Source organism: Vanacampus margaritifer, chromosome 9 (genome assembly GCF_051991255.1).
Source record: "Vanacampus margaritifer isolate UIUO_Vmar chromosome 9, RoL_Vmar_1.0, whole genome shotgun sequence".
Classification (NCBI taxonomy): Eukaryota; Metazoa; Chordata; class Actinopteri; order Syngnathiformes; family Syngnathidae; genus Vanacampus; species Vanacampus margaritifer.
In genome coordinates, this window is record NC_135440.1 from 16,277,251 (window position 1) to 16,300,534 (window position 23,284).

Below are 23,284 nucleotides of genomic sequence, written 5' to 3' on the forward strand. Positions count from 1 at the left end.
GCCGAAACGTACAGTACCTCCAAAATACTTTTTTTTAGAAGACCCCCAAAACGGCATATTTCCTCAATTGTTAACATTGCATCATCAAAAAGAGCAAGCTCGTTTTAAGAATTTGTAAAAACAGAAATAAATAAGAAAAATACAAAATAAATAAATAAATAAAACATTAACACATGTGGACTGACCAATAGTAGAGATTTTTTTTTCTTAAACAAACACACACCAACAACAACAACAACAATTTCCCAAATTGTAACCTAAGAGTTTTAGGCACGACGCCAGCTATATATAAAAGTGCTTATTCTACTAATTATTTTACTGTCCACAATTTCATGAAATATATTTCGAATATATTAAAGGAATATTTATTTAATGAGATAAATGAGCTGAAACATTTTAATTAACCATGAAAAAAAAAATGCTCATAAATGTCAACATAAGTGTAGACCCCTCCAATAATGATCAATGTTTGGTATTTTGTGGAGGGCCTAATTTATACACTAAATAAAATGCTAATGAGAATCGCAAGTTTGACATCAGTGCACTTTTACTTCAAAGTGTACAGTCTCCAGTTTACACAGAACAACAAGCTAAACCCCCCACTCTGCTGTGTCGTGTGGGCCATATAAAACGAAGGATTCAGTATCATGATTATTTTCCCAATCAGTTCCGTCCAAATAAAAGTACATATTGTGTCAAATCATATGAGTAGGAGTCCTGTAAGGAAGCGCTCAGGGTAAAATGGAAAATGGTTTTGATCACGTGGTCCTTTAGTGATCACGTGAGGTTTCGTTTGAGCTGATCATGTGACTGTGGATCCACTTTCAGATGACTGAAGAACTGGTTTGCTGAAAATCATGAACATCATGAGGTGAGTTTGAACAAATAATTGAATAATATTATTTTTTATTTTTAAATCAGTTAACAACATGCGTGTTGAAATGTGAGCGCGTCTAACGTTCGTGCTGACTTGTAAACAATTGCAGAGCGTGGATGGAAACAGTGGGTGTCCTGTTACTACTGTGGGCAGCTCTGGTTCCAATCCAAGCACGCAGATGCTCGTTCTTTTTCTGCCGAAAGTCACTTAATGTCAGCAGCCTCAACGGCGTGGACCCCGGATCTCCTCTTTTTCTCACTCCTTACCTGGAGAAGGGAGCCATTGACGAAGGTAGATGTGCAGCTGTCGTTACACAACTCGACAATGTAAAATGTTGGGGGGATCAATTGAATTCTTGAAGTGTGGAAAGTGAAACTTGGAAGGAAGTAAATGCAGTCCCCTCCAAAAGTATTGAAATGGTAAGGTCACTTCAAGGCTCCAAATATATACTGTATAACTTTTTTTAACAGCAGTTTCGTTAATCAATTACCTCGTTTGAGTAGCAAATTTTCAATTTTTAGCATTTTTTTGTGGCAGTTTTATTAAACTATAAATTAAATTATTTACCAATTAAAAATACTCTACAACAATATAGTGGGACTGTTGAATGTAAAGCTGCCGCTAAGAAATATTTTAATATTTAAGTATCCTATTGAAAATTATGTTACCAATCAAAGATTTCAATAAAGTATATTTTAATATACCTATAAAATGAAAATAAAACCATTGACTAATTGCAAAGCTGCCAACCAACAGAAAATGACTTCAAGAACAATTTTCCAAAATTTTAAAAATCATATCAACATTACCGTAGGACAGCTATTACAATGTATTGTGCAATAGGGAATGTGAATAATAGTTCCCAAGAGGCTCCTAAATACAATGAATGTTTTGAAGTTAGAACGGTTTGAATCAGTCAAGAAATGTGGAAGGAGTTATGTGTGTGTGTGTGTGTGTGTGTGTGTGTGTGTGTGTGTGTGTGTGTGTGTGTGTGTGTGTGTGTGTGTGTGTGTGTGTGTGTGTGTGTGTGTGTGTGTGTGTGAAATTTGAACATTTTCTTGTAAAAACTGTGGAATTTTGGGGGAATTACTGAAATGAATTAAACAGTTTTTGAGATTTGCTGACTGATCTTAAATAATCTTCATGTTGTTGTTTGTTTGTTTGTTTGTTCCAGCCAGGAAATTGAGTATAGTTGGAGAGCTGCCTGGCAAAAACGTGAAGAGTTATGCCGGCTACCTCACTGTCAACAAGGAATATAACAGTAACCTCTTCTTCTGGTTCTTCCCTGCACTCATGGTAAAGTCAAACCACTACTAACTGCAAATTTGCATACTTTAAAAGCAACACAAGGTGCTTCACACACAAAACAAAGAAGTAAAAAAAGAAAGAGAACAAACACAACGAAAATCAAAAACACCAATCGATTCCCTTCCACCCCCTGAAGAAAAAAACAACAGGCAAGGCACAGAGCGAATGTAAGAAACGCCATCTAGTGAGGAAACACTGAAGTATATATATATATATATAAAAGAAATAGAATAAAACCATATACTAAAAAGTGCTTCTAAGTAAATAAATAAATAACTAAGAGTACTAAATAATATATAAGATAGAAAATAAATGTAACAAATAACAGCAAGCTATAACAATAAAATAGAATAGAGTAAAAATAAATAACAGATTAAAAAAAAGTATGCAAGGCTAAAAATAAGATGTTTTATATAGGGGGTGAAATCCTGCTATACAACAACCACAAGATGGTGCTGAAATCTTACCACATTATTTTTGCGTGTCTCTTCCAGCCATCCCGTAACGAAAATGCCCCCGTCCTGCTGTGGCTGCAAGGGGGCCCTGGAGGGACCTCCATGTTCGGCCTCTTCGTGGAACACGGACCTTATGTGGTTTACAAGAACATGACGGGTAAGTCAAAGACTACCGTCTTTGCTTGATTTAAAAAAAAAATCTCAATATTCAGAGAAATCAAATAAAAATATATCTTTCCTTTTCTTTCTGTGGCATTCTTGTGTTCTATTTAGTCCAAAATTCAATGTCATCTGGCTAAAGTCCATACAGATCCAAATGTAAACAATCTATCATCTAATGGTTGTGATATCAGCACGCAGGCTGTCATGAATGTTATATTGCCAAATCATACGAGTGTACTTGAATGTTGTGCAGTGGTCTGACGGTGTCCGCAAGCAGCATGTGATTTTTACAATCAGGATTATAGCATGCGTGTTGCCTGAGTTATCATTTTAACTGGTATGTGCTGTAAATGAACAACTAGATAAGACGTCAATTTTAGAATATTTTTCAATGGATGTTCAATCGATTTGATTTGAATTAAGAAAATTTATTTGACTAAAGTCTGATTGAAAATGATAAAAAACAGCTATTGTTTATTTGTAATTCATAACTTTTGTGTCATTGCAGTGAACCTGCGGGATTACGCCTGGACCTTGAAATATTCCGTGTTATACATTGACAATCCAGTAAGTATTGTGTTTAGACGCGTACACTTTATTGAACATTTAAAATAGCCTTTGGTTTGTTTTTCTGTTGCAGGTGGGAACAGGCTTCAGCTTTACCGACGACGACCGGGGTTATGCTCAGAATCAGGATGACGTTGGCAGAGATCTGTACAGGTGCAACACTTGCTTCCATTTATTACATTGCTTGAATTTGCTTGGACTTAATTTTGGGGATTCTCTTGCTTTCCAAGTGCTTTGATACAGTTTTTCCAGCTCTTTCCCGAGTACCAGTCCAATGCCTTCTATGCGACTGGAGAGGCAAGTCTTTGGAATTTCTTTAGTAAAAAAAATAAAATAAAATTGCTCGCAGTAATTGACAGTTTATGAGAATACATGCTGTTGTTTGAGAATACAAACATGTATAGTATAGTTATGAGTTAGGCATCCTACCTATTTTAACTCCAGTTTTAGTTGACGTTATGTCAAACTCCTAGAGCAGGCATTTGCGCAAAACAGGGAAAGCCTATCTGGAGGGCTGCACGGGTACTCGGCATCAACAAAAGCTTAATTCAGCGGATTCTTCTGAGCGGGATAAAGCTTTCAGGTTGATTAGTTCCAGTGCAGCCTGGCTTTGCGCAAACGCCTGCTCTAGGAGTTTGTTGTTTTCATCAGTGGCTGGAATATCCCAAAATACATGATAATATTTTGAAATCGTTGTCTCTGCAGTCGTATGCAGGCAAGTACGTTCCTGCCATCTCTTATTACATCCATAAAAACAACCCCACCGCCAAGGTCAAAATCAACTTCAAGGGCATGGCCATCGGCGACGGCCTGTGCGACCCCGAAATGGTGCGTATCCGTCGACGCCAGTGTCGCACGTGGTGCACGGGAATGTAACGTTGTCACATCGCGCAGATGCTGGGCGGCTACGGGGAGTTTTTATACCAAACGGGCATGATCGATGAAGGCCAGAAACAGTACGTCAACAAGCAGACCGACTTGGGGGTGGAGCTCATCCAGCAGCAGAAGTGGGTGGAGGCTTTTGAGGTACACTACGATGTCATTTGTAACCTGTACATGAAGTCGATGCATTTTGAACATCATTCCTCTGTCCTGTCTCATGTCAGGTTTTCGACAGCTTGCTGAACGGCGATCTGACTTCGTACCCTTCCTTCTTCCAGAACGCAACGGGCTGCACAAATTACTTCAACTACATGTTATGTCGGGTACTAAGAAAATGACCCGTCATCAAAACAGTCGTTTTCTTTATATCGATATAATTTTTTAGATACATTTGTATGTTTTACGTCAGGAACCCGAAGACCAGGAGTACTTTTCCACGTTCGTCACGCTCCCCAAGGTGCGGCGCGCCATCCACGTGGGCAACCTGGAATTCCATGACGGCTCACAGGTGGAGAAGCACCTGATGCAGGATGTGATGAAGAGCATCAAACCCTGGCTGGGTGTGCTCATGGACAACTACAAGGTGAGGACTTCAACACAATAAACATAAATAATAATAATAATAATAAAGGCCTAGATTTAAATAGTCTTTCTCATATTTTCTCTTTGTGACACTCATAGTAGATGTAACGTGACAAGAACTACTAGTTGCTAGACATGCTATGTTCAAGCGGCCCAATGCTGCCATCTGCTGGCCATAATTCATGTTTTTTTTTTTTGTTAAAAGGGAAGTCAACACCCAAAAAAATTCTAGACAATAACAATAATATTTTCTATGCAGCTCTACTAGTCTAAATATGGTATTCTGGGTAATAAGAAAATTAGTTAAGCAGCAAAATCCAGCAGTTTTTATTTATATCAGAAGGGGGCCATTTTGCCACTTGCTGTCGAGTGAAAATGACATCACCGTTGCTCAGGTCTCACGTAACAGCCAATCACATCTCAGCTTCAGGAAACAGGTGAGCTGTGATTGGTCATTGCCTGAGCCCTGAGCAGCTGGGATGCCATCATCAGTCAAGAGGAAGTGGCAAAATGGCCGGCGCCTGAGATGGAGAAAAATGCCTTTTTGTGTGTATGTGTGTGTAAAGCACTTTTGAGTTTTTTACATGATAAGGTGCTATATAAATGAAGTTGACTTGACTTGACTTGACTCCCTTTTAACTCATTCACTGCCATTGACGGCTATAGACATCAAAAATTCATTTGAAGTATTTCTATTAGTTTTAACATTTTTTCCCACTTTTGTTAAGAGTATGAAAACCTAGATTTTTTTTTATTGTACATTTAGAACAGATATAAAATTTGTGATTAATCGTGAGTTAACTAGTGAAGTCATGCGATTAATTATAATTAAAGAAAAATAATCGCCCTAATTTTTAATAATATTTTCTTTTCTTTTCAACAACAAAAAAAGATTATTAAAAAAATGTCTCTTGTTAACAAAAGTGGATAAAATGTTAAACTAATAGAAATAGTTAAAATGATTTTTTTAGGTTTATAGACGTTAATTGCAGTGAATGATTAATGCTCAAACCAGGGCTGGACAAGACTTTACTATTTCCTTTTTTAAAATAAAATTTAATTGACGTTGATTTCTGTCTCTGGCGCTCATCGTTAGGATTCCCGTTGGCAAAATTTATTTGGCCCACCCCTGACTTCCCTGTCATCCTCAGGTGTTGATCTACAGCGGGCAGCTGGACGTGATCGTGGCGGCTCCTTTGACCGAGCGGTTCCTGCCCACCGTCAACTGGACCGGAGTGGACGACTACAGGACGGCCCCGCGCTTTCCTTGGAAACTGCAGCCCGAGGACACGGAGGTGGCCGGTTATGTCAGACAAGTGGGAGAGTTCTACCAGGTGGGCTCATGACCTACTCCTACTAAAACAACTTCATAAACAGATGGCTTTAAATTGTGGTTTTTGATCACGCAGGTCATCATCAGAGGAGGTGGACATATTTTGCCTTACGACCAGCCGGCGAGGTCTTTTGACATGATTGACAGGTTTTTGTCAACACGAGGCTGGATATGAAAAGCTCAGATGATCAACCACTTTGATGAGTGTATGCAAATCAGGTTCTTCTTTTTATTATTGCTGCTAATCATAACATTGCATTCAAACATGGCGTTCTTTTTTTTAGGTTCTCATTTCCAATCACTTCGTCTTAAAAATGGAATTTTACACAATGCCTTTTAATATGTATTGCTAATAATATGTTTTTGTCAGTGTTTTCTAAACATCACTCTTACTGATCATTTTAAATAGAATTGTTTGAAATTATTTTTGACTGTGGCTAATTTTTTTTTTTAACTCAAGACAGCATGACAGTATTGAATTGATTTTTTAAAAAATTCCCTCCAAACACAAAATGTAAAGAATCTGTTTTCAACTTGAATTGCCATAAAATAAAAGTCACTTAAAAAAAACAGCTGTGTATGTAATATCTGGGCATGGTTTTGTGTATAATCAAACAATCTGTTAAAAGTACAGTATTGAGATATACCAAGTGTAGTAACCATAATAACCACGAGGGGGCAGTGTGCGCATTTTTTTTTTCAACAATTCACCAAGACGACCATCCAGTCGGCTTCTTTTAGAATCAGCATCTGATCAAATTGCCTTGATGAAGATGTGAAATTTCACAATCCACATGTCAGAAAACATACAAGAAAAGTAATGAAATAAGTACAAACATTATTATGCCCATTACTAGGGTTTCATTTGTACACAATTACTGTTACGTCTGAAAGTTAAATAGAGGTTTAATGTATTAGAGAACACAATTAAAAAATATATAATTTTTTTTAGACTCTATTAATGAGCTGTTATGTCACAAAGACCAACTGGAATGATTTTGTTTTGCACTTTTCCACTTACCTAGTTATGAAATCAACTCAGGCAAGTCTCTTAGCTGCAAGTTGCAGAGCAAGTGCTTTATTTTCTGAATGTAACTGCAGCGATAATGTTGAACATCTGTACAAATGGCCAAAACAAGCCGACATGAGGACACAGAAAATGTACAAAGTTATGCAGGCAAGGGTTCAGGGTCAGTTCATGACATATAAACAACGTTTTTAAGCGCTGAAATGAGCCTCGACGTATGACAAAAGGCAACAGGTGCTGTATGCAAACATTATTTACACACATGTGCCACACATGTATTCCCTTCAAAAAGAAAGGTAGTTGCATTACATGTACATGATTATAGAAATTCATGGTCTTATGTACAATATTTATAGTTTTACACTTAAAATTAGACAAGTTTTAACCCATAAGAATTATTCTTTACACAAACAGTCGCACTGAAGTTATTTTTTTTCTTTGCATATAAAGCAACACGTAGCTTCTTTTTTTTTTCCTGAACTTTATCTGAGTGCAGGGGTGGAGGAACCAACATCCAGAGAGCATTTGATACAACCTGCCATGGAATTCCAAATAAAAACAACTTTTTAATTTATATTTTTTTAAAGGCCCACAAATATAATCTATAATAATGAACACTTTTTTTTTTAGTACTGCATTGCCCTGAGGACTAAAACTAGAAAGGTTCCCCACCCATAGTGACATCTTCCGAATGAGTCCAGTTGAATTATCGCAAACGGGCTTGATTTGGAATGTTCTAATCCAGGGATTCTCAAACCTTGTGGGTCCAGGGAAACTTTCACTGTATCCCAAAATTACATATGAATTTGACAGTATTTTATTATATTTTTTAATAAAAAAAAAAAATCATAATACTAAGAGAACAAATTGGTAGTTTTACAGAAAAAGTTGTAATGTCATAACCTTTTTTTTGGTGTAAAAATGGCGGCCATTTTGCCCACTTGCTGTTGACTGAAAATGACATCACAGTTGCTCAGGTAACAACCAATTATGGCTCACCTGTTTTCTGAGTTTGGTCACGTAAATTTTGCAGCTGAGCCCCGATTGTTCGTTACCAAAACCCTGAGTAACTGTGATGTCATTTTCAGTCAACAGTGAGTGGCAAAATGGTACTTAATTCATATTCCACAAATGCAATATTAATCAAAATACAGTGTTTTGATTAGTGGGGCTTCGGAAAACATGTTATGGTAAAAAAAATAAAAATAAATAACTTTTTGAGTTGACTTTTGCTTGTATTATTATTATTTTTAATTACAAGAACAAATATGTATTTTTGGGATAAAATATTTGCAATCTTACAACAATTAAGTTATTCTTACTACATTACAATCATTGTAATTTTGCTTAAGTTGTGGAGAATTTTGTTTTTAATACTAAAAAAACACACAAAAAAAAACAATTCAAATTGTTCCCAGTGTAATAAAAAAATAAGCTAGTCATGAGTAATTGCTTTATTATATTTATTTTATTGGCGTGCCGTCCCCCAACTGGAGGTTTGCACTTTATTGAATTACTGTATATAATTTATTGCAAATTATTTTGCGGACCCCCAAGCTACAACTCCCGGACCGTAGCCCAGTTTGAGAACCACTGGTGTAATCATCAAGAAGCGAGGGTTGAAAGGTGAAACAAAGCCCTTTTCTCAGGAGAAACTTCTCTCCTGCACTCACTACTGCAAAAAGTTAAGACGTGAGGCAAGATAGTAACGGAAGAATTTTGCTTCACAAGTAAACTTCCTTTAACTGAGACCAATAGCTAAATACGTTTTTCGCTGGTGTAGTAAAAAAAAAAAAAAAGGGGGAAGTTTTTATTTTATTTTATTTCATTTTTTCAAATATGGCTATTCGACCCTCTGGCACTGCAGAGGACAAAGTGCATAGACAGCTCTGCTTGACCGTACTGTACAACACAGTGCTTTAGGGTGCTCACGTTGACATTCCTAGTCACAAAATGGAAGAAAAGTTCCTGTTTCCTCTGAAGGGAGAGCATACAGTATGTCGCCATTGAGTACAAAACAGAAAAAAAAAGGCCTGAGAAAGATTAATGAAGATAATGAAAAAGAAAAACACAGACAAAAGCCAATAAGAGGCAAAACTATCAATAGCATAATGAGGCTGAAATAGATACAAGTCAAAAAAGATTGCCAGAACAAAATAACCGAGGCACATTGTGACATTTGGGAAATCACTGGCATAAATTGCTCTTCTTTTAGAAATATAAAATCATACCAGTTATGGATTACAGAGATGTCTTCTTGCGTGGGCGTGCCCTTTATTATCCATATGCGGATTCGATCCGACCTTCCATGCAAGTCTAAAAATGAATAAAACCCTCAGAGGAGTTGTTATAAAAATAAAAAAAAGTGCTCATAATATGTAATAATACACATTTGCTTGATCGTTGCATCATATTTTGTCATAAATGTATCATGGCCCTCGGAGGACTTTGTAAAAACGGAGTTAAAGCTTGGGGTGGTCCTGGAGGAGATTGTTGGGACTCTTAAGCTGCCTCGCCGCTTATCACAGTGTTCACATATTTGGCGGACATATTTGATCACGATCCACACTGCGCTGTATTGCTCGTCCCTTGAGCACTAGATGCTATTACCATCGTGATGAAGTTCATACGATTTCTTCTTAAGACTGGCAGCAATGATGTTAACAGTCTGATAGGGAAGGAAAGGATGATCAGCTATAGCCCATAGTGGGGATTTATTTCCAGGCAACACCATTGCGCCGTGCAGATTTACATTCAGGTCCAAAAGTACAATTAAACAATAATAGAGTAATGCTGATTGTTTTGCTTTTATACACCACTGGAATGGGAACAAGAGACTTCACAAAAATATGGCATTAGCTATTTTATGTAGCGTCCTGCTATCTGAACGTTTGTCTTCATAACCGCCAAGACTTACCATTTGTAATGCATGGAAATGCCATTAATCTACTCACACACCATTGGCCACCAGGGGGCGGTATAATACAGACAGACATAAACAAAGAAGATCGTGATTGCATCGTGGGTTCGCATTAAGCTAGCAGACTAGGCTAAAGTTATATGATTGGTTAAAAAACAACAACAACATTGTTTTAGGTTCAGATTGATAATAAATTGCAACTGGGAGTGACAATAACCAGCTTGAAGGCTCTTTTTTAAACATTTTTTTTTTTAAATAGTTCACTATATTCACACTAATTGCTCATCAATTTTTCTCCTATCTGGGAAAACAGAAAGCGCGACAGCGGCGTCACTAATAAGTCAAGGCACCAATTTACCATATTTTTGTGAAAATAATTAATTAAAATCTACAATTCAATCACTTATTGATTGTTTTAATATCCACTTCAGTAGTGTCTATAGACAAATCAAAAAATGTCATTGCCGAAATACTTCTGGACCTAAATGTATTTGATGCAGTGTCCAAACGTGTTCTCACGAGAATTTTGTAGTTTTTGTTGTACAAAGATGTGAAAGTCTGACTCTCAATTTTGAACATGGAATTTTGTTTCCAATCCAACAAAACTGGTCACTAACTGCTCTGGAAAGAACTGCATCATATGGTAATGGGTCCCACTAGTTTTCTACTAAATAGTTGTAAGAACATGTTGGTGCCTACATAGGAAATACGTCCATGGGTGAAATAGAGAAAGTTTAAGAGATGAAAGCCTCCAGTCTCTTCCCTCGTGTTACATGAACGCTTTGGTCCATTTTGTACCGCTACACTGGGCAAAAAAAAAATAAAAAATCGATAGCAACGCTGCCGACGTAACTCACAAACGCAAATGTAAAAAAGAAAAAAAAAGGCAACAAACCGTCAAACATGTACACATTATAGGAAGGAAGGAATAAGATCTATAAAAATACATACCATGGCTACTGTAAAAAGAACAGCCTTGGAGGCCTTTGAGGTTTTTCTTGATAGGGGGGGTTAGGAAGGTGGTGGTGGGCGATGTGTGCACCCGGACAGCCTCAGAAAGCTGAGGTGTGTTGGGGCGAAGGGAGGTGTTGAGGGGCGGCCACCAGGGCTGTCCAGTCTATCTGCTGCCCTAGTGGATGGGGTTAATGTCTGTTCGGCTGTTGGCTTGTCCGTGCACGCTGCTGCCCCCTACGGTGGTGGTGGAGGTGGTGATGGTGTTGTGCTGAATGACCTGCTGCTGCGTACAAGCTGGAGATGGACTTCCCGCTGGGCTGCTCTCTGGACCTACGGACACATGACTGGGGATGGTAAATCAGCTTCTGGTTATGGCCCGACCGATTCATCATCTGGCCGATTACATATTACACACATTTGGTGTCGGGCGTTTCAACAGTTTTCAGGTATTTTGAGTGAGTCTGAAAATGAAATTTTTCCCTCCCAAAATTGAGATGCCCCAAATTATCGCTTATAAAAAAGTGCTAATAAGACTTAAGTTTATAACATTGATTTTCTCTTTATGCTACAAATTTTATGAGGCGTGAAAGGCGGCAATCATTATCACGGAAATTCAGAAAATTTGGCAAAATGAGTTGTAAGCGCAAAAACAGGTAATGTCAAAGTCCAATAACTACTTCTAGTAACGATCCAAAATACATTTCGTAAACTGTCAAAGTACTTTAATTATCAATCAATTAATTGTCAAAAATCTGAAATATTGATATCTTTAAAAAATGAAGATAATTTAAAGAAACTGATGTCCTTTTTGGAATTCTTAAAATATCTTTGGTACTAAAAAAATGTCATACTAGCTATTTTAAAATTGACAAAAATCTGCCGTTTTGGGCGATTGTATTATTATTATTTTACTATTATTATTATTATTATCATCATAATCTTTTAACACATTGACACATTACAACTAGGCATGACCGGTTTGGCGGTTTACCGTGGTTAAGGTTTCTCCCTTAAAAATAAAATAAAAATTGTGCCAGCAGGTACTATTTAGCCCCAAGGGCGACATGAGTAGCCCACGGTTCTTTCTTTAAAAATAGTTCACTTAGTAATTAGGACAATGCGACTTACTAAGAACAATTAAATAATAATAAGAACGGATTCTTCTGGGCCAAATATTCAATATTTCATTTAAAAATAACATGGATTGTGTTCAATTTTAATACCACAATATAATTGCTCACCATTATCATACCATCAGAAATTACAACTAATTACAAAGTAAGACAAAGACATTCAAATACCCCTCCCTCCAAAAAGGCCAATTTTTGCTGCTATGTATGATTTTATTAAAATGCAATTATTAGCATTAAATGAATTACAAACGCTCTCGTTATCTTATTTTATTTTTTCACTAGAAATCCACACTGAAGAAATGCTTATTTGATATTAAAATGGCATTGCAGACTTGGACCAAATGCTCTCGTGGACGAATTGTACATATTGCAGGTTGCACATACCTTCTTTAGATATATTTCAAACAATATATAATCACCCCAAATGCCTCCCTCGTAAAAACAGACCATGAACAGATAAGACAAAAATGGAAAATAGAATCACTCGTCTCTGTACACACACCAGCATGACTTATGCTCCTATTTAAGTGGACATGTGCGCACAACTCAAGAATCATTGATGAACGCCTCGCCCAGTCTGGGAGGAGGCTCTCTCCTTTACAAAAGAAACATTCAGTCAGGACGGATATGAGCCTGATTTTCCTCACTGGAAGCACACAGGGGAGGCTCGCTATCCTAATTATGTCTCGTATCCATATCAAAGGGCGGGGCTTTGATGTCACGCTGGGAACCAAAATGCAGCTCATGACGTATTTGTCACGTCGGCTTTCAGATGTGGGATTTCTTCTTTTGTTTCTGACTGAATAAAGCATCTCCACAGCAGTGCTATCAACACTGAAGTGTGTTTGAGTTTGTGCGCGTGTGTGTGTGTGTGTGTGTGTGTGTGTGTGTGTGTGTGCGTGTGTGTGTGTGTGTGTGTGTGTGTGTGACTCACTGAGGTAACCTTGGGACTCTTTTTGCATAGTGGTGATGGGACAGTCTTTGTGTGTGAGGAGGAGCTGCTTAAGCTGGGTCACCTCGTTCTTTAGCATCGTCACTTCATTCTGTAATAAAAACAAACAGAATCATCATTTAAGCTGCAGAAAAGCCAGCTGACAGACTGTGTTTAATGAGTATATTTAAGGCTTGCAATACAGGTTGGTTTGTTGTTTATTAGAGTAAAACATTAGGCTGTTGACAGTTTTAACACCTTAAAGAAAGAAAAAAAAAAGAACAAGCTGCTTGTTTAGTTGGTGTTTTGTTTTGTTATAAAATAGACATCTGCCCTTTCTGGAGAAGTTGTGTATGAAGGCTGAAAGCCTGAAGGGAAAAAAATTGAAGCATGTGGAATGATGAAGAATGATTTTGAATGGCATACTACGACCGGAAATGAGCGGAATATGTTGAATGTGGAATCGGTCGTTATATGCAGAAACTGGAGGTGAATATGTAAATATTAGAATTTGGGGGCTTTAAAAATGAATGTTGTGAATGGGAATAATAATTGAGATGGCTTGAATGATCTGAACATGGTGGAGTTGTAATTGTTTAAATCGGCCGAGTAATGTTGAGGAAGGAGTGAATAATATAGAAGAATGTTTTCATATGAGAATTTTTAGAGGGTGAAAAATTGGAGATTTTTCTTATATGCAAAATTGTTCACAAGGTGAGCTGAATGATTTAAATTTCACATTCGAACGACGTAGACGTGTAATATTAAATGTGACTTTATGGCTGTAAACAACCTTTGGGGAAAATTGGGCCTCATTGGAATTAAGTGAAAAATTTTAAATTTCAGAAAAACTATGAATATTTGTAACGTGAAAAGTACTAGCCCTCATGGCGTGAATTTTTGTAATATGTTGAAATTAGAATGATGGGAATCAGATGAATCATGTGGAAGTAGATGCATGTCAAAAAAAACCTTCAGCCTTCACTTGTATCATGCGGTAGGCACCAGCATCCTACATTCTTGGTCAAATTACAAAAATGAGTTTGAAAGTAAAATAACACATTTTACTGTTGTTTGATGTTGATACCTGAAGCTGCATGTTGGTCTGCGTGAGTTCTTCTGCTTTCTTCTCTAACGACATCACCCACACTTTCCTCTTTTGTCTGCATCGCGTCGCCGCCGCTCGATTCCGTTCCAGAAACTTCCGCCGACGTTCGTCCGGATCTTCGTCCACGACTCGCCTGCGCCGGCCGCCGCTCGGGGGCGGGGAATGAAGCGTCTGCGTCGGCTGCATGTGCTGGGTGGCAGGAGACATCTGAAACATGAAGTGGGGTGGAGGGGGATTAATCATAACCCGGCTCTCTAATGAGACAGTTTACGTCTGCCAACTTGCAACCACAGACGCAATCTTTGTGACACAGCTGGAAAACATCCAGACACCTGACTGCAGCAGCCACCCCGCTGCTCTCCAAACACAAACAAGCGTCCATACATTTCCCCCCAAAGCTATTTTAAGTGTGCCAACTGGCCTCAAAACAACATCTGCTTGAATGAGTGAGTGACTGGGCTGATTCACCGAGCTGCTTTCCTAGTTAAAGAGGTGTCAGCCACTTTTCCACCACCCACTTCCACTCAGACTAACAGCAGCAGACAACAAGTGTACGCGGACGGGCAGATCTTGACATATACTTGGCAAGGTCAACTGTTTGCAGTTTGGACCATTACCACTTTTATGAGAAGTATGGAAAACACAAGCCGCTTTAATGCATGCCAAGCATACATCAAAAGTGTTGTTTTAATGCTTTAATGGCGCATTTGGAGCGCACGGTGACTGGTATCAACCGATGCCGTGACGATACGTTATCCAATATAGCAAAGGGCATCAGACAATGCAAGGACAAAGCGACTTAAATCAAGTTATTATTTATGTCGTGAGCCATTTTTGCATAATACAAGCAAATATATTTGCAGGAAGGCGTCAGCCATGGTTCCGTCCTTGCAACGGGTGTGGAGCAAAGTTTCCATAAAACAAACCTACAAGCATTCAAATTCATTTCATGAACTTTTCTCTGCAGCTGGCTTTGCTTAAAGGATAACAATAAGACAAGAAGCTCTATGACAGTAGAGAGATTATATCAATTACATATTTAAAAAAGACAGATTGTAAACAAAAGTGAAAAGCAATTTGGTTGTATAAGCGGAGTAATGTATGCAATACACAGAAGAGTGAAAACATAATGTACAGTATTAATTGCAGGCTTATTTTATTTTAGTAAAAGAAAAGAAAAATATTTTTCTATGAGATAAAACGTTATACGAATAGAAGCAAAACTAAAAGCTTTGACACAATGCACGCTGTCCTTATTGTAAGACTGTTCCCATATTTATGCTTGTAATATTACTTTTTAATAATATTTGAATATTACTATACACCAGGGCAGGGATGGGCAACTTCGACATGCAAGAATCATTTCACACAAAAAATGTCAACAACCCAAAAAATTCTATATATTTAAAATATATACAGTATATATATATTAAAAAAATCTAAAAAAATATATATATAAAATATATAAAAATATAAACATTTAAAAAAATTTACAATTTAAAAGCTTTCTAGAACCTTTAGATTTTTATTGCATTTTACTAAATTTCATTGTATTTTATTTTATGTAGTTTATTATTTTTTTGCCTTAACTGCTCTTATATTTATGCTGTATATACATATATTTTATAAGTTTGTCTATATATAGAGTATAAATGTTTTTTGTTTTATGGCATTATATTTTATATTGCTTTATACGAGGCTGTCCTCTTTTTGTGAAGCGCTTTGTGACATCTGTCTGTGAAAAGCGATATAGAATTAAAGCTTACTCACTTACTATATATTGAAAAAGGAAAAAAAATGCGCATATATGCGATTTCCCGGGTCCTGAACTGCAAATATGCAGGGGTTGGATGTAATTTTAAGCTGTAATATCACCAATCACCACTAGATGGCGGACATGTCTTTTTTGCACTTACACTGGGAAGTGTGTGTGGCCTTATGTGGCCCCCCACTAGCAGGGTTGAAAAATTGTGTCCCCGTCCTGCATTTACGTTACCCTAAAATCCCTGCTATATACTATACTTTGTTGTTAGAATATAATTTTTCTTAACCTCAAATTTTCACTTAAAAACAACTCAGTAGATGAGGTTTTTGCTCTCTATGTTCATTAATGATATGTGACTCAATATTGAAAGCAATACTTAAAAAATCAGAGGTTAATGCTCTAAAATTGATTGTAAAATCAAAATGTCAATGCTTTTGATACTTTTTAATTTTATTAACAGTAACACAACCGAAAGGAACTAAATATTATGATCTTGTCTAAACTACAAAACAGTAATACTCCAAAGCAGTAGGTGGCAGTGTACTGCAAATGGCTAGCAAGTACCAAAGTGAAATCTTACCTGTGAAGCGGAGTGCATCTGCGGGTGGTGCGGCGATGTCTGGTGTGGGTGCCCGGGGTGGAGGTGGGCATTGTGGGAGTTGTGATGGGGGTTGTGTCCCTGCGGGTGATGGTGGCCGCCCTGGCCGTGGCCTTGGTTGTGGTGGTGGTGACCGTGGTGCTGGTACGCGTGGGGAGGTGCTTGCAGGTGCTGGTGCGGGTGCGGGTGCGGGTGCGGGTGCGAGTGCGAGTGCGAGTGCATGTGATGGTGGTTGGCTTGCTCCTGCCGCGACGACATCATCTCCATCATGTGGCCCATGGAGTTCATGTTGCCGTTGGCGATGGCGCCAGGGTGGTGTGAAAGTGCAGCCTTCAGTCTCTGAGTGCAAAGAAGGAGGTTTATGTCATATCTTTGGAGTAGGGATCAACAGAATAAGTGATTAGTCTATAAATTGGTCATTGTGGAATTGTCTGTAAATTAAAAGCAATTGAAGCAAAATGGAACGTAGTACTTGACTGAAACCAAAGGGGGCGCTGTTGAGTCAATCTATACAATTTTATGGCCAGAAGAAGACATCCCAACTAATTTAGTAAAAAGTAGAACTTGAGGATTGCCTTATTCCTTGAGCTAAAGTCATTCAAATCCGTCTTAAAGATTTTTCAATAGCTAACAAGTAAATCACTTCAGTGCTTTTACTGTAATTGAGAAAAAACATTAATCAAAATTTAATATTGTTTACCATTTTTGAGTGCTTTAATCTGTCTTGGTGGTGAAAAGTGTTACACAAGTTTGTTTTGCTACACTCTTCCTGAACCAAATCTGCAATTGCATAGTAAGAAAATGGACTAACCCACATGAGAAAGTATGGGGGAGCATTCAAAACTATCTTGATAGATTGAGCATTTTGATGCTTTTAAGCAAATTAAGGATAAAACAAGTATTAGTGATGTTCGATACCACTACGAATACTTAATTGTCAACTCTTAAGTAGTCACCAGTACCAGTGTTTTGATACATAAAACATTCACCCCCACCCCAAAAAAATGATTTTAATTTTAAGGAGATACCTATATATCCCAATAAATTTTTTATTAAATTGCATGAAATGGATGCAATATTCTATTCTTCTAATTTGTAATTGCTAGTTCCTGATCAACAAACGGCCACAAGATGGCAGCTGATACCTTAAAATAAGGCCAGATATCAGCCCGGTAGGGACGTAACAATATCCAAATGTCACAATACAATCTTATCTCGATATGAACCTCGCGATATGATATTGCGGGGAGGTTGGCAATACTATCTTTGGTGTTCCTCTAGACCTCCTGCCTGTCACATCTGCATCATTTCACCAACGTCCAACCAAAAGTTCTCTTTCTCCTCCAGCTCACATCCTTCCTGTGGCGCATACCCACTAAGAACATTGACCATCAAACCTTCCATTCCTAGCTTGAGGCTCATCACTTTATCTGACACTCTTTTAACCTCCAGGACGTTCCTAACAAACTCCTCCGTCACGATAACTCCTACTCCATTTCTCTTCCTATCTACACCATGATAGAACAACTTGACCCCTGCTCCTAAACCCCTAAGCTTTGCTCCCTTTTCACCTGGTTCCACTGTGTGTACATTTGCTGAAGTGACTGTCCTGAGAGTGTGTTATTAATATGCTTATTTTATGTTTCTAAACATGAGCTAGCACATTTAACGCATTCGCTCCCAGCCATTTTCACTGAAGCAACCCCCTTCGCTCCCGGCTGTTTTACTGAATTTTGACTGATTTTGCAAGGCCCACAGAATATTGTGTACTATTGCTATAAAAACACAGAACCTACTAAAAAAAAGATTAGAGTATATTCTTTCATCAGATAAAAAAAAAAAATTCTATCTGTTTCCGTTTTACAGCAATTAGCATTATAATATAGCTAAATTTCATCATTATTCACAAATCTGTGAATATCCAGAAGGGGAAAGAGCTTTTTGCAACATGGCCCTAGTTGATCTCTTATACTCTGCTGCCACCTGCCAACCATTCTTTTCAGTTCAGAGGCTGCGTCAAAGCCTTCTGTATGCTCTAGCATAAAAACAAACAAAAAAAAACGTATATATACGTATTTGGGTGTATGGCAATATTTAAAATAGAACGTATTTATATATTTTTGGGAGCAAATGAGATAAGCTACTTTTTTGTTTTAGTTTGATATAGTGCACAATGTGAAGTTAGTTAGACTCAACAATGAAACTATAATTTCCATTCCATACCTGACAACTAGTCCCACCTTCAAAATAAATATATATTCAGATGATTTATTGCTCAATTATCCCATTGTCATCAAGGATTTAGTCCAATGCCAAACCTACATTCTCCATAAGCAAATCATTAAAGGCTTATAGGAACTGATATGTTTTATCAAGCTGATTACTAACAGTTACGATGGCTCCATGCGCCGACTAGATAAGATGATGAATAGCTCCATAAATCCATACGTGTGGGGAACAAATCAAAGCACTTAGTCTGTCCTCTGTCTCCCCTTCAGTCCTGTCATTCTCCCGCTTTACATTCCCTGATTGCCCATTCCACATCTTGCCTCTTCATATTGCTAATAACCTCCCTCTTTGTGTGTGTGTGAGAGAGAGAGACCGCTTATGAGATGAGCTCTCTGGCAAGGTGCGAGTCTCAGTCTGTTGACCCAGCAGGAGGTTTGTTGCCTTAAGCGTGTGGTCTACTTAGCTGTGACTGAGGCGGCGGCTCGACGCTCTTCACTCTTGTGTTGTTTGTGTTTACCCGCTTGACTTTTCCTCAAGAGGTTTGTTTTTCTAGGCTTGGCACGAAGACAAGATAGTACACAAACATACAAGTGGCCAGAATAGCCAAGAAGGGTTCAGTGATTGCGCATAGGAAACTACTCTAATGCGACGCATAAATGCATTTGGATTTTGCTTGATTTATGATTTTTGAAATAAAAGTAAGCAAATGAAAGACTTGAACGCTACTGCCATGAATCCCACACTTTTCATCTGTGAACTCCCCTCCCCCTTCCTCCCAGCTGCTGTCAGTAAGTCCACGGAGCATCCAGGGTTCCATATCTTTTAACAACCTCTACATTCATGATTCCCACAGGGAACGTCATCCAGCTGGTCCGGATCACAATACTTAGACGCGACCGGAGCTCACCATCAGCTCGCCCTCTCCTCTCTCACACCATCCACGACTGGAAAGCTTTTTACCAGAAGTCCACTACTGCATTCTTTTCTGACTTTGATTTTGAACTTTTCTCACAATCCCCAAATCTTGTATTTGAGAGAAACCAGGATTGTGAAACGATGACCTCGTCAAGCCTGTTTTGGCTGAGTATAGTTTCAGTTTGTCATATGAGAGATGCCTGACATACTCACACAGAACTTATGTTGTTTTTCCTTCGCTATTCCAATTTCATCCTAAAATTCAGCCTCTGGTAGCCGTTTTGACCGCAGCCGCAACAGGTCAACTCTCAGAGGGGGGAACAGCTCCTCGGTGTTGTGACCACCCGAGTTAAAATACCACAAAGGCCACGCTAACACACAGCATGCAGCCTCAGGCCTGCAGCTGTCCACAGTTTGTAACACATGGAAAGGAATAGTGTGAAGAAGAATCACAAACAACGAGAAAATTGACCATGCAGCTAAAACACAAAACGATATCAATTGGCTTACAGACATCCATCATGTTGAGCTGTGTCGACGGGGACATCGTCCGCCTATCACGGGATGAATTCTGAGGATGACAGCCCTTACAAAACACATTCCCTCAACCTTCAACTTGTCACTTAGCACCAGGGAGGTGAGCCCCGCCCCCTGTAAGAGGAAACCAATCAGACACAAGCGCAAGTCTCAGAGTCGTGTCAGGTTATCGCAAGAAATAACATAAAATGGCAGTCATGCGCATCTGGGGGATGCTTGCCAATGGACGCCATGATAGGACGTAGAGAAGGTGAACGCAGGCTGTGAGAGAGTGAAAGGGAGATCAGATGCCTCCTCCTAACACGGCATCAGCCCACAATTGCGGCAGCTTTTTTATCGGTGTGTTTGATAGAAGTCCAGCTGGCGGTGTGGTGCAATCGGTTCAGTAATTCAATTAGCAAGCCACCAAAATCCAGATGCAGGTCAAACTTAGTTGCACAGACGCCGAGTGGTGATGGTGACAAACTGAATGGTAACTACCATTAAAAGAACTGTGCATTATTTTCGAACAGCCAATCAACAACAAGGTGATGGGCAGGGCAACAGGCTGCTGCACCTATAAAAAAAAATAAAAAAATAAAAAAATAAAAAAATAAAAATAAATTTAAAAAATAAAATAAAAAAATAAATTAAAAAAATAAAAATAAAATAATAATAATAATAATAATAAAAATATATATATATAAAATAATAAAATAAAATAATAATAATAATAATAATAATAATAAAAAACAAAAAATAATTATATATAAAATAAAAAAAAATAAAGAAAAAAAATAGATTTTATTTACAAAACACTTTACATTAATAAAATAAATCTAAAGTGTACAGTACAGGCAACGATAAAATGATACAGCACTTTTCCACCTCACAAGGCTCTCAAAGCATTTACATTCGACTACTCGCTCACCTACGGATGATGCAGCATTAGGAGGAACTGGGTGGGGGGTGGGGGTCTGTATCTTGCTCAAGGATACTCCGACGTGGTCACAATGGCATGGGTTTAAACTCACAATTTCTGGGTTGGGAAACGGCCACTCTACCCCTAAGCCACACCGCCCCCAATGGAAGCACACAATAGAAGAAGAAAAAAGCCCCCCAAAAATAAAAAAATCTGAGTAACAAAATCAACCAGGAAAAGATTCTTAAAAAAACAAAAAAACTTTTACCATCTGTGTGTCTGTATGTGACCAGTTGTGGCAAGTAAAGATGCAGAAATATTATTATTATTATTTTATTTATTTTTTTCCATGTACTTAGGTTGATTTCCCCCCCTGGTATTTCTGTGTTACTTATGTTATTTATTTAGTTTGACAGCTTTTAATTTTACTCGCTGCATTTAAAATCAGAGCATTAAATGGAGGCAGCAAACTTGCCAACATGCAACAGAACAACAATGAACAATTCTTTATCATTACTATTCCCAAATGAAGTCTAAACCTGAAACAACTCGACTCAACTCCTCTTCATTTAAGAGAATTACACGTTCAGTATTTTACCAAAAACACCTAAAATTACACATGCTTAATGCTAACACACAACTAGCATCAATGTTAGCTATAACTAGGGCATGACCAATAAGGATTTTTTTTAGGCCAATATTGATTCCAAACCAATTTATCAGCCAATTAATTAATCAATAATGAATAAAACAACATTTACAACAAATATTACAGGCAGAACATTTGACCATCTTACAAAGCTTTGAATTATAATATTTGTTTAACTTACAGCAAAATACTTTTATTTTGAATTGGTACTTTTATTTGAGTACAAAGCTTGAGTACTTTTGCAATGTCTGTATGTGACTATAATTACAAGCAAATTCCAATTTTCCATAAAGAGTTTCAATAAGGAAGCCCTTACCGTGATATTACAGGCGCATTTATCTCACAAATGACTACAGCTCAGCCAAAAGTGGAAACAAACATAAAGTTACTTCAATATTTGCATCCACAACCACAGTGACGCAACTACAGGACGCAAGCAAAGTGATGATAAGCATTCTAAAACGCCTTCATCAGCTTTCTTGATGCCTACTAACACATGGTTGCATTTTGCCAGACTGTGCTCAGTGCCACAACTGAGCCGCCACATGCATTTTACTCTAATAACACACACAGTACTGTCCATTTCTACATGGCAGCCACAGAAAACAGTCATTAAATAAGCACAGGTGTTAGCCTGTAGGCTTCAGGGTGCAGAATTTATTCAGGTTTTTTGGGGGGAGGGAGATGGGGGGCGGTGAGGCAAACACAACAAACTGAACTTAAAAAAAAAAAAAAAGAACTACTAATATTACTGAAGCTTAGAGGTTTATTTAATTCATTGCACTTGGGAAAGATAATTTGAGCAAGGATTGTTAGCTATGAGCATGAATGAATTACACTCTTATCTCAAAGCACAACTGTATGATACTTCAAAATTCAACAGGGTGTTACAAATTTTCCCATACCAAGTTAAACTGGAGCACTTAACTCATTTGCTCCCCAAAACGTACAAATATGTTCTATTTTAAATATTACCATGCTCCCAAAGACGTATTTATACGCTTTTTGTTATTTTTATTTTTATTTTTTTATGCTAGAGGATACAGAATGCTTTGATGCAGCCTCCGAACTGAACAGAATGCTTGAAGCAATGGTAGTTAATAAAAAAAACGGCCAGCTGGTGGCAGCAGAGTATAAGAGATCAACCAGGGCCATGTTGCAAAAAGCTCTTTCCCCCACTGTTTTAAACAGATCTGTGATATAATGATGAAACATAGCTATATTATAATGCTAATTGCTGCAAAACGGAAACAGATAGAAATATTTTTTTTATCTGATGAAAGAAGAGACTCTAATCATTCTTTTGGTAAGTTCCATGTTTTTATAGCAATAGAAGACAACATTCTGTGGGCCTTGCAAAATCAGTCAAAATCCAGTAAAACAGTCAGGAGCAAAGGGGGTTGCTTCAGTGAAAATGGCTGGGAGTGAATGAGTTTAAAACAAGGAAAGAA

At 37.9% G+C, this 23,284-nt stretch overlaps 2 protein-coding genes across 5 annotated transcripts in view; one reads left to right on the forward strand and one right to left on the reverse strand.

Moving 5' to 3' along the window:
- Positions 1-755: 755 nt before the first annotated feature.
- cpvl (carboxypeptidase vitellogenic like) lies at positions 756-6,738 on the forward strand. Its single transcript, XM_077574729.1, has 13 exons — positions 756-871; positions 987-1,168; positions 2,052-2,173; positions 2,680-2,797; positions 3,311-3,369; positions 3,443-3,522; positions 3,600-3,666; positions 4,075-4,197; positions 4,264-4,395; positions 4,476-4,574; positions 4,661-4,834; positions 5,985-6,167; positions 6,243-6,738. Exons 1-13 carry the CDS (start codon positions 858-860, stop codon positions 6,339-6,341), a joined length of 1,452 nt encoding a protein of 483 aa, XP_077430855.1. The 5' UTR covers positions 756-857; the 3' UTR covers positions 6,342-6,738.
- Positions 6,739-7,273: 535 nt separating this feature from the next.
- creb5b (cAMP responsive element binding protein 5b) overlaps positions 7,274-23,284 on the reverse strand; it is a 72,554-nt gene continuing 56,543 nt past the window's right edge. For 3 of the 4 annotated variants that reach the window (XM_077574901.1, XM_077574900.1, XM_077574902.1), the window contains exons 8-11: positions 16,585-16,941; positions 14,219-14,446; positions 13,135-13,243; positions 7,274-11,397 (exon numbers count right to left, since the gene is read on the reverse strand). In XM_077574901.1, the coding sequence (XP_077431027.1) occupies positions 11,243-11,397; positions 13,135-13,243; positions 14,219-14,446; positions 16,585-16,941 (849 nt within the window). In that variant the 3' untranslated portion in view covers positions 7,274-11,242. Of the gene's footprint in view, positions 11,412-13,134; positions 13,244-14,218; positions 14,447-16,584; positions 16,942-23,284 lie in introns of all 4 variants that reach the window. The other variant, XM_077574903.1, reaches the window with a different exon arrangement.